General features: G+C 33.8%; 1 protein-coding gene and 1 long non-coding RNA gene across 5 annotated transcripts in view; both read right to left on the bottom strand.

Moving 5' to 3' along the window:
- Window positions 1-538: 538 nt before the first annotated feature.
- LOC125965339 (uncharacterized) overlaps window positions 539-11729 on the bottom strand; it is a 702471-nt gene continuing 691280 nt past the window's right edge. Inside the window, exon 2 of the long non-coding RNA XR_007479104.1 lies at window positions 539-2743. This is a non-coding gene — a long non-coding RNA (uncharacterized LOC125965339). The remainder of the gene's footprint in view (window positions 2744-11729) is intronic.
- The window catches only part of ITGB8 (integrin subunit beta 8), a 96470-nt gene continuing 85279 nt past the window's right edge, over window positions 539-11729 (bottom strand). For 3 of the 4 annotated variants that reach the window (XM_004263452.3, XM_049714589.1, XM_033440568.1), the window contains 4 exons: window positions 10710-10935; window positions 9345-9451; window positions 6181-6344; window positions 539-6084 (listed from right to left, as the gene is read on the bottom strand). In XM_004263452.3, coding sequence (XP_004263500.1) covers window positions 5962-6084; window positions 6181-6344; window positions 9345-9451; window positions 10710-10935 — 620 coding nt within the window. In that variant the 3' untranslated portion in view covers window positions 539-5961. Of the gene's footprint in view, window positions 6085-6180; window positions 6345-9344; window positions 9452-10709; window positions 10936-11729 lie in introns of those variants that run through there. The other variant, XM_049714590.1, reaches the window with a different exon arrangement.

The following is an 11729-nucleotide window of genomic DNA, read 5'->3' as shown; positions in this document are numbered from 1 at the left end:
CCTTTCCTTCAAACTATTAAAACTCCTTAAGGACAGGAAATCTGTCTGCATATCTTATTTAACTTTCAGTGTGCTCCCTCATCTGCTTTAGTTTTTCCACTAGATTAAATAAAGGAAAATCACAACACAAGGGTACTCCATAAATTTCACTTGTTTAAATATGGCTCTGGAGAATGTGCAGTTGAAGATTATGAACATGATATGTTTGTATCAGGGTGATGGTAGAAGCCTTTGTCTGCTAGAAAAAGCCCAGTTTGTCTTTTAGCTAATTTTTCAGTTTTTGTAATTAGGATATTCCTTCTGCTTTCACCATTGGGTGGTTATTGAAGGGAAATAGAGTAATTAGGATGGCCTCACATCTTTATCATTGGCTCTACAGTTTTCCAGAAGTAGTAGCTTTTTGGAATTATGTAATGTCCTCTACCAATGACCATGTATGAATGTTATTACATTTCCTTGTGTGACAATGTACTATTGTCTGGCAGTGCTGAGAGTCATGTAGCACACAATAAGAAATAAAGAAGCATTCTGTGCATACTTAGATCTTTACATTTTTATTTTAAAACATAGAATTTCATATTGGTTAACACCTACTTTTAAACAGAATGATGCATTAATTAAATGCCTTGTCATAACTGTTATAAGCTCTGTTATAAAAATAAACATCTCAACAAACTACAGTGTCAGCTCTTTAATAAATACATAAACCAAAGTTAGTAGTCAATCAGAATTATATGAACAGGCTCATAGTATACAATGTGAAATCATCGTATTCCCCGATCTTCTATGTCATTTAAGGCAATTTAAATTTATGTATAATTCAAAGCCAGAAATAATAAGAAACTTGCTTAATGAGAAATAGTTTCTTTCTTAGAACTATTTTATATTCAAATATTTTAATTTAAAAATACACTCTATATTAAAAAATTTTTTTTTACAAAGGCAGGACTTAAATGAAACACATAGGTTATATTACTGAAATTTAAAAACATTTCTACTTTTTTTGCAGACATTTAAAAAACTTTAATGAAGTAGCTGGTAAATGTAAAATGGTTTTAAAGTTATGTTAAATATACACCAAATGAATTTCTATATTAATATGTGCAAATTTATATTTTATTTTAATTTAGAATTAAAATATTTTATATTCAATATTAATAAAATCTATGTGCCATACTTATTGTGTGGAATTGTTATCAAAATCACATTTATCTGTTGTACAGTGTAAAGTTAGTAAAGATTTTTTACACAAGTCATACAATTTCCATCCTTGATGACTGCAGTGTTTTGGGTTTTTTTATTGTTGGATTAGATGATTTTAACTGAAATAGGTTATGGAGGTTAGAAACCTGATTAATAGAATTACCTTACAAAGGTAAATTTTTGTGGGAAAAAGTAATCCAGGTAGATAAAAGAGTAGTGTTATTACTCTCAGATATTTCATTAACAGCTGCCCAGATAGCTGAACAATTGTTTCATATAAGTCAAATAATTTAAATATGCAGTTTTATGACAGTTGTTACATGGGCTTAAGGTGAATTTATCAGAGCCAAAGAAAAAAGTCAAACAAAAGAACAGAAATGATAAAGAATAAAAATGTAAGAGAACTTGAAAGGAAAGTTTTCCTACAACACTGATTGGTTATATATTTTTCTCCTGTCATTGACATACAACATACAAGATGCTGCAAAACCTAAATATGCAAAATCTAAATCTGATGGTTTTATGTAATATTTTTCCAGTTAATTCTGTCTAAAAGTGAGATGATCATATGCAAGTATTCTTTAGGAAGTAATAGAAAGAATAAAAATTTGTTAACAAACCTGGGAGAAACTCACTCATTCTTGTCAGTTAGGTTAGGGTTCGCTGAAATTGTAGCCACTAGCGTAAAGCATAAGTAGGAGGCTGAAAGAGCTTTTATAACCTAAAGGTCTACAGGATTTGAACTCATAATCAGATGGTTAGGCTCCATGTTGAGTTGTATGTGATCCAGATGTACTGAAAACTGACTTCACATGTTATCATAAATGTGTTATTAAATATTTATACAAAAATGAATGTCCCTATACCCATGAACATTTGGTTAAAGATAAATTAATATAATGTTTATTTAAGCAAAACTTCAAACACTGCATTAAGAGGTCAACAACTGTAAGATACATTTTAGAGATGTTAAATTAAAAAGTGGATGTCTTAGAATTAATGAAATATGAACATGGATAATTAGTTACCCATAATAAATTTACCATTGAGGAATTATAAGAGAAAAGGGAAATGATCTGAAAGAATGCTAGTTTTATATTTCTTTCAAAATATATCTCAGTTTGCATTGCATGAAGTGGAGTTCTTAAGGTCGATATAAATAAGGATAGTTGTAAATTAAATGTTAAGAGTAAATAAAACAATATAATATGCACATGATTGAACTCCCAAGTGGTTGTGTTTCACTTGATACTTTTATTAAAATATATAGATCTCAAATCCTTTAAAATTGAAAGAAGTCGAACAGTTGTAAAAATTTAAAATTCTTCATTTTTAATGGGTCTTTGTTCAGGTGCATAGATTCAAATAACTTTTAAAATCATTAAGAGATGTATGGAAATGAAGAACTTCATTATACCATTACAGTCAGTTATTTTTCACAATTAGGCTTATTGAGCTTGAAGTTTTGGGGCACTCTCTTAGGAAAAATGAATAGAAAAGAACAGGAGTAAGGAAAAGAAGGAAAAGCCATTGAGTTTAACTTACTATATCAGGTAACAGGAGGAACATAATTCTAAGGAGAAAAATTTTCATAGTCCATCATAATCATATTTCAACATCTTATAGATGCCCATTGTCATACATAAGAATATCTTCAATAGATATTAAGTGTATATTAAAAAATTTTGAAATTTATTCTTTAGTGAAGTGTTGCATCTGATGCATCCACTAATTTTAATTTTGAATTTTGAAAAATTTGCCTCCAGAGAAATCTATTCTGTTTAACCTTAGATTTTTTTTTTATCTTTATAAACCAAAGCTAAATTAAACATTTAGGACATAATCAGAGTTTTAGTGAATTTCTGAGTGTTTCAGAGAATGTCTGAGACTTCATAAATATTAATAAATTTCAAAAAAAGATATCAGATGCTTATAAATGCATGTACACTGCAGTGTAAAGATATCCCCAGAGAAGTAAAATGCATACACTTATATTGTAGTGCATATATGGCACATTTCTAAATCATGAAATACTTTAGGGCACAGAAATGCTGTCGTACCAAAAGTGTTGTTGAAGTTCTTAACTTTGTTAATCATTTAAAGTTTCATAACTCGTGTTTAATATCAGTGAATCTCAAAAGGCTCCTGTGTTCATATTAGTTGAAAATAGGCTTTATTTACATAAATTATTTAATCTAAGAATACCCTGTTTCCCTTAACTTTTAATTAATTCTAGCTAGTCAAATATTAATTCTTTTCTCACAAGGAAAATGTCAATTATTCAAGTAAATGTAAGCTCTAAAATCTTTTAAGAATTAGACCTTTAAGTAAAAAAGGAAAACACAAGACATCACAAGCGTAACTGCAGTCATCATCTATCATTGAACTGCCTATCAGAAAGTTTGTCCCTTCCTATGAGAAGAGCCTTGTTCCACTATAAATTAGTGCAAACTAGTGAGAGTGTCAGAATATATATCCCTTTATTTTAAGAATTTCATTTTATTATGCTATTTTGGATAACTCAGCCCACATAGAAATTAGCTTATGAACATCATAATGTTTTAAAATTTTTAAATGTTTTAAAATTTTCAGCATTTCAGTGAATGGATATTTTCCACTTTTTCCTTTTTTGGGGCTGTCAAATATCCATTTATTTTCTTTTTTAAAAAGGATGCTGTGACAGGCATGCTTCAAAACGTTTTGCATTATCCTTGGTGATCAAAGGTATTTTACATAAGTGAGTCACAGTACTGAATTATGTCAATGCTGCTGATTTCTCATTTGGGGAAAGACATACAGTTCAAGCTAGCATCATAATTGCTTGGCTGCAGGGGACAGCTGATGGAGTTATTGTGTTTGTTGGCTGCAGAACAACTTATTATATGTTTTTAAATCCTCTTTAGGGTAGAATATGGAGTGGGATTTAGTCTTCATCGAAATGCAAATATCTGGCACTTTAACTCAAGTGCTGGAAGACAGAAAGTCTGGGAAGCTGATTATAAGAAGACATTTTAAAGGAATTTAAAATATATTCCTTAGTTGTCATAGGCAAAGCTCTGTACTGCATACAGGACTGTTGGACTTCTAGCCAATAAAATCAGACTGAATAAGTCTGTAAGGATATGGTAATTGTGAGGAAGTTCCTGTTGGGGAGGATAAAAGTTCATGGCCTCTGTCTGTATCAAGCTCTCTGGCTGAGCACGGAGCACTGCACAACTCCAGGGGGCGCCGTTCACACAGGCTATGGTGTGAATGGACTTCTCTCTAGTTAGGCTATTTTGCAGTCTCTTAGAAGCTGATTAGCAGATAGACTGGAAGCCGACCATGGACAATTCTGTTTGAATTACTCTTTTCTGCTTTGTTTTGAAATTTTCTTATACTTAAGACTTCAGTAAATCACATCTAAAAATACTTGCCAATTGATTATTTTAAAGATTTAAGAGGTAGTATGACATTGTTCAGTGAACACTGGCCTGGCAATAAGAAAATAGTTCTCTTTGAATGTTGTCACTTGGTCACTTAGGGGTTTTTGAGAAATCATTTAAACTTGCTGAGCCTCAGTTCTCTGACTAAGTACAAGAGTGAATTAGCTTATTTCTAAGATATTGTCTATCCTCCAATTGTGTACTTTTAGAATTCTGGTGAGTAAGGTTGAGGTGATTCAAAGAAAGAATGTCCTTAGACTGCATTGAAGGGCAAAACTAATATAGCTTAATTTAGCTTTTAATTTGAAAAATGCTACTATCTACTTGGAATAAATATTGGAGAAGACTCAAAAGTGTGGCACTTTGCTTAGAAACTCCACAGAGTTTCTAAATATCTCGTGAATTTCAACCTGATGATTAGACAAATGAAATGGTGAAATAATCCATCCAGTTTACCAGGTAAGAAGATATAAAGCTCCACATCTGCACACAACGAAGCTGTTCAAATTTTGATGTTACTTGAAGTGTCCCTTATTAAATGTTCGGCTTTTAAAAGTATTCTAATAAAGTGACATTGTATTATTATTAGGTTTTATGGCAGTAGTAACTTAGCACTTATTTAATCCAGTCATCTGTGACATTATATAAACTTATCCTGTAAGAAAGAAAACCAAAATATAAAGGCGAAGAGGAAAGAATGTTAGAATTAATATCCATCTTGTAAAAGAAGAAAACAAACACACATGCATGAAACTAGTTTCAAAAGCAATATCCCTCAAGATTAAGGTTTTATCTGTTCATCTCTTGAATGAGTGAAACACTAATCATTTACTTATCTATCTGTTCTTGTCTATTCACTGCCAATTGTTAAAGTGTTTGGCAACATTAGTATAACTGCCGTATTATTTTTTCATCTGCATGTTTGGTGCAGGGATTACTGTACCCTTGTAGTGACACAATGCCAAAACTATCTCACAGCATTGTCTCTCTGGGAAGTGTAGAAATGGCGGGTATCTGTAAAGTGTAATCAGTGCTCTTCAGATGATCTACATTCTATGCTGATCTAAATAAGTTATATATTACAGTAAAGTGCTACAATGATACTAGTATCAAACAGTAGTAAGACACATTTTTCTCTGAAGAATTCAGCAGCAGTGTGAGTCACATGATGATGAGGATGCTTGTCAGTCTTCATTCGAGTGGACAACCAGCAACTGGCATGATCTAGAAAATTTATCTCCTCCTGTGACTTATAAAATTATTATTTTATAATAATAATTTTTAGGAGCGATCATTAAAAATCCAGTTTCCCATAAAGTACTTTTTTATCTTTTTAGAAGTTGCACCTGAAAGTTTCATGAGTGTTTAATTTGCTAATGTCCATTTTTATTTCTTCAGGTTTCTCACGTCGGTAGGTTACTGCTCTTGTGCAAACACCTTGCAGAATCAACTTGTCCTTGATGGAGAAGAAATATTATCATTAATTAAGTGCCTAAATATTGAAAGTAGACAAAAACATACTGAAAGTATTTCTGTTTTAGAATTCACTGACCTTTTTTGAGGCTGACACCCTGTAATCTGCCGAGGACTTAACTTTATTACTATTCCATTGTAGTATCACCTGTCTAATAATAAGGACTTTAAGCAACCCAATCAAGAATGTAACTATGAAGATGATGAAAAATATCCTCAAGTAGCTTGGGCTAGAGAAACATTCTGTAAAGAAGCAAACGAATAAATGGTTTAAAAAACTGGAATGAGTAAATCAAAGGGCTCTAACAATAATGTTAGAAGTAAATAGTGTTCATCATCTCAGTAGGATCAGAGATATTTGCAAATCTACATTTTCAAAATAGAGGACTGCCATTGTTGATTCAAGAAGTAAACTAATTATTATTACACATTTATTATTCAAATCTTTTCAACAGAAAACTCTCTTTTGGAGAGTAGCCACAATTAAGGTATTCAATAAGATTATTTCTTTGCAGCTTGATTCTTTATTTGAACTAACTGGAATATGTCCAAATCCCTTAACCAAATATAATTTTATCCATGACAGAGAGAGGGACAGTATTTTGGTGTGGTGTGGATCACTAAGTGGAAAATAGGATTTAAAAAATTATTTAACAGCTCCGTGCATTAACGTATGTTTTTCTTGTTATGCTTACTCCTCATTTGTTACACATCAGTAATGGAAAATAAAGTAAACATCTGCAGAAGCTAAAATCAGTACTACTTTAATAGATGAATAAATATTTCCTTTGAAACTGCAGTGTAAGTTTTCATTATTATTACACATAGCTTCTCCAGGAAATGGGAGTGTATAATTTGGGACAATACCCAAATCTCTTTCCTCAATTGTTATTAATTTATTTTTTACTTGTCTGTTAACCACATCTATCCTATTTTGCTTCTAAAAATTCTGCTTTTTGTTTTTTCAAGAACAGATAATTACTAGCTGGAAAAGGAAATGCTACATTAAGAGGAGGGGCATTCTAGGTCTCTGTTTTAGCCCTAGACCTTTGGCAAACTCTAGTTGGAAAATCTGCAGGCTCTGTGGCTGCCAGAGGTATTACCCTAATCTAAGAGGAACATGGTTGCATAATACGCAAGTACTCCACAGAACTCACCAGCTGCCCCACACTCACAAAATTACCTCCTGGCCTAAAGAAGCATGTGTTTTCCGTGCATCCTCCAGACTTTGGGGACTTCACCTAACTGTCTGAAGGTCTCCTTGAGAATGCCTTTTGGGAGGGGACCTGCCAAGGCTTAGAAGAACAGTCAGTCATGAGTGATTTGTGTCTGAAATCCCAGGGATGACCAAGCATTGCTCTTGAATACGCCAAGAATTCAGTAACAAGGGCAGGGGCTCTTCTCTAAGTGGGAAGACTTAGAGCCCAGTTTTCTCTTGGTCATAGTGATAAGGTTCCTTGAAAGAAATGCTAAAAGGAGGCTGGAGGACTACTAACTGGAATAGAAGCACCAGATGCAAGTGCAAGTCTCCCTTTGTTATAGTCTCACATGCAGAGAGAATCCAAGATGCTCTGTTCAAAAGTGGTACCCTTGGTGGTGCCCAGGTTTGTGACATGCATGCCTTTCATTTCCCTTGGCTGACTTAGAATACTTAATCAGCTAAGGTGGCACGTGGCTTGATCTCACTTAATGGCTTCTTGCCTAGTAGGAGCTTAGCCAGAAAGACCAAAAGAACACCCTTTAAGTGTGATCAAGTGGATAGATAATAGAGGTGGCTAACAAATGCCCTTTCCCTCTCCTTGCACAATAGTTGTGAAGGGGAGGGTAGCCCCCTAGCTACTAATACATTTTACAAATATTTCTAATGGACATTTTTGGGACTCAAATCTGCATGCATTTTTAAATTTCAAAATTTGGGGAGCCAAAAATTTAGCCCTGGCCATGCCTCTTTTCTTAGTTTAGGTCAAGCAAGGGCTTTTCCTAAGGAGCTTTAAGGGAATAGTTTTTGTAACCACACTTAGGTCAGAATAGGTTTGTTTCCTTAACATAATAAATTACATGTTGACAATAAGAGCTTTATTTATTAGAAAAGGCACTTGGCTTTGGGGTGTGATTGCTGCAGCCCCAGCTGGCAGCACATGGGCTCTTTTCAAAGCCAAATTTATTATGGGCTAAGATTAGTGTGGATGTGAGGGGAGAGGGAAACAAAACTCTGGAGAAAGTTTATTCTCCTGTGCAATCTCTTTAAGACCTGGAATTATTCTTACCGGTTAGAGGAAAGACTAGAAATAGTAGTAGCAGTAGGAACATTTTAATGAATACATAATTTCAAGCTTCATTTCTAATTCTTATATAGTTTAACACCCTAAACCTGAACAAAATGGGGGTGCTGGCTTTTGAGTTCTAATGAACTTTTGTCCAAAATGATCTTTGAACTCAGCTTTCACATGTTTCTTCCATTCATATATCATCTTTTAACTGAAAAAGTTTTTTCATGTTCACTGGCTCATTTAATCACACAACTCTTTGAGGTTAGTATTATTATCTCCATTTTACAGATGAGGAAACTGAGGCTCAGTGAAATTTTGTAAGAGGGCTGATATTTCTTAGCTACTAGTGTCAGGAGACATGCCTTAAGCTAAGGTCTTCAGACTAAAATTTCCATACCCTTTCCATTGTGTCACCTTTATATTCATTCACCCCTAAATTATATTTATATCAGAATGAAAATTATCAGGGAGGAATGGCCCTTTTGAAATTATGTACTTTGCAAAATTAAATCATTGCTACTTAGAATTTTTTGGCTTCACCTGAAACATGAAAATAAATGTTCGTTTGACATGAGGAAGGTTATAACTGGAAACAAGTTTGGATTGTGAAGGGTAATGATGGCTCCATAGACCTTGTCTCTAAGGGTGAAATGGACTCTACCTAGGAAACTCCTATTCTTGGCTCACTGAGATCTCTCTAGAAAATCTGTTTGGTATACTTCCATGGAGGTGCACAGCATGCGAATTTAGCTGGGTGGTTGAGATGGTAGTTTAATTGTTAGGTGGGAGATCTAGCAATTCAGCCATACCATGGCAAATATCCTCAGCTGGTTTTATAGAGCACTATTTCTTGGAGGTTGAAAACATTGAAGCAGTTAGTTCTTTCTTTAGGATGGTTGATTATGAGCCTTTTTGGGAAATATGATTCTCTACAGATACTCTTCAGTACTTTGATTATTAACCTTTTGTTTACCTGATGTTTGGTCCACATAATGCTGTTCCTTGAGAGTACATGAGGTTTTACACCGATCAAGTATAGCTTGAGACAGATTGTGAGGGTGAAGGCATTGCATACAATTCCTGTAAGGGGAAACAGAAGTGAAAACATTTAATTTTTTAAAAGGTTGTAGCCTATAGTATTTTCTGTAAAAAATAAAATAGGGTACTGCTTTAGGACAGCAGAATTGTAAAACTGGGAAAGAAGACTATGACATTTATTTGTAATCTTGGCTGAATTTAATATCATGGCAAAGTTACATTCTAACCACTTAAAATATTTTAATGTATAAAATTAACATAATGATTTTTCTGTACTGAGAAGAAAATCTCTAGGAAATGAATAAGATACTCTCACTGCAAAATCAAAAACAAAACCAGCTAGCACAGATGTTTTAGAAGATGAATATTATGATACTACTAGAAAAATTTAGCAATGAACATACAGTTCAAATTTTGGTTGGGTTCATTAGAAATACCTCCATCACTCCATCGTTATCTTCCTAGTGTGTTACATAACCTACAGTGTATAATTTAAAAAATTTTACTTGAGAATGTCTTTTTAAAAATTGAATAAAACAAATTGTAAGGCACAGTGATATTCTGAGTAGTGGTCTTTGAGCAGGACTCAAATTGTTATTGGAAAATTAATTATTGGCACAAAACAACAATGCCACCATTATTTAACATCACCTTTCCCTTATCCATCACTTCTTTCTAGAGTGCTTCGTAGCCACCACTTTTTATCTTTAAAAGAATAAAAATAAAACAATAATAACAGCTAACATTTATTCTATGAACTATGCAGCAAGTACAAAGGTTTAGGTATATTTTGCATGAACATCTAATTTAATTATCTCACAGAATTATACCACAGTATTATTATTATCCTCACTTTTAATATCACAAAACTGAGGCACAAAGAATTTAAAAAATCTTGCCCTAGATTAAACAGCTAATTATTAGTAAGTTGGGAAGCAGGCAGCCCCTAAATCATCACATCGTACATCTTAAACTTACACGAGGTTATATGTCAATTATATCTCAAAAAAGCTGGGGGAAAAAAAATGAACCTTTATGAACACTGAATATTATTCTTTAAAAAAAAAAACCTATTTCAAAAAAGGCAGTGAATACCTAGATAAATTTTCATGCATGGCCAAAGATTGGAATCTAAGTCTTCTAATTCCTAAATTCCTCATTCAGTTCTTTTTTAGCGTGATGATAACAATTTATCTGGAGAAGATCCTGCTTTTAGGTTAAGGTAGGCAAAATAGAAAAGGTCGAACATGACTATAATGAAGGACTGCTTTATGTATATTTGGAATCAGGAAACACATACCAGTTTTCATTGCAGGCTGTGTGACATGTGGGACAATGTTCACAGAAGCGGCCGATGCTCCTGGGATCGGTGCACTCACACCTGCCACATACACATGTGCCTCTTCCACTACACACTTGGCCTTTTGGACTGACACAGTGCTGGGCAGATGCTGTTGGGCACTGGCACCGATCCCCTTCCCAGCCCCTGAAGCACTGGCATTTGCCTGCCTCACACTCTCCATGCCCTGCAACAAAGACACTCCAAGACCTAAGTTATTGAGGTCACTGACTTTGTGAAGCATTTCCAAACATGAATTCCCCTTCCATTTCCATGGAAATACACTGACAGTCAAGTGAATAGAAACAGCATCACTTTCTATTTGTCTGACATAAACAATACCAGGACTTAGGAGTGTCTATTTTCAAAGCTGTTCTGTTGTAGATAATCTCCCCATGGTAATCTATTGTGCTGACAATTGTGAATTCTGCCCTGCTGCAGTGGCTGCCCAACTACTTGAAGGTCGCTGTACATTCAGTTTTAAATTAAAAAGACAAATATAAAGCTACAGAGGCTGATGTAATGTTGTCTGATTTGAAATTTGAAAAATGGGTATTTTATGAATAGCTTCCATAATTTTTCTCTTAGTCACTCATTATTGCTCAGGGCCTGGGATAACTTTGAAGGTCTATTTGGCAAACCCTTTTAAGTGCTTCAGTTCTGCTAGTGCCTTGTTTAAAGATAAGATCTCTGGGGAAGTTGAAGTAATCCTTTCACATCTTCAGCACATTATTTAGCAGGTTTGTGGGACATGTCTTAAAGTATGCTGTGAGGTGTTATTAGGTGTTAAATGAGAGAAGGCAAGAAAGAAAGCAAGGTGGTATGTGTGTGCATGTTGTAGTTGAAGAACACTGATTATACTCAGTTAAGTGGATTTTAGCCTGCAGGAAGTATGCAAGATTTAATATGCTAATGTGAACTAGAAATCTTCAAGAGAGGGTAAATTTTCAGGGCTGTAAAATGTTTTTCAAGTTTATCTGG

The sequence above is a fragment of the Orcinus orca genome, chromosome 9 (genome assembly GCF_937001465.1).
Source record: "Orcinus orca chromosome 9, mOrcOrc1.1, whole genome shotgun sequence".
Taxonomy (NCBI): domain Eukaryota; kingdom Metazoa; phylum Chordata; class Mammalia; order Artiodactyla; family Delphinidae; genus Orcinus; species Orcinus orca.
Note: the sequence above shows the minus strand (reverse complement) of the source record. Positions and strands in the feature narration are given on the sequence as shown.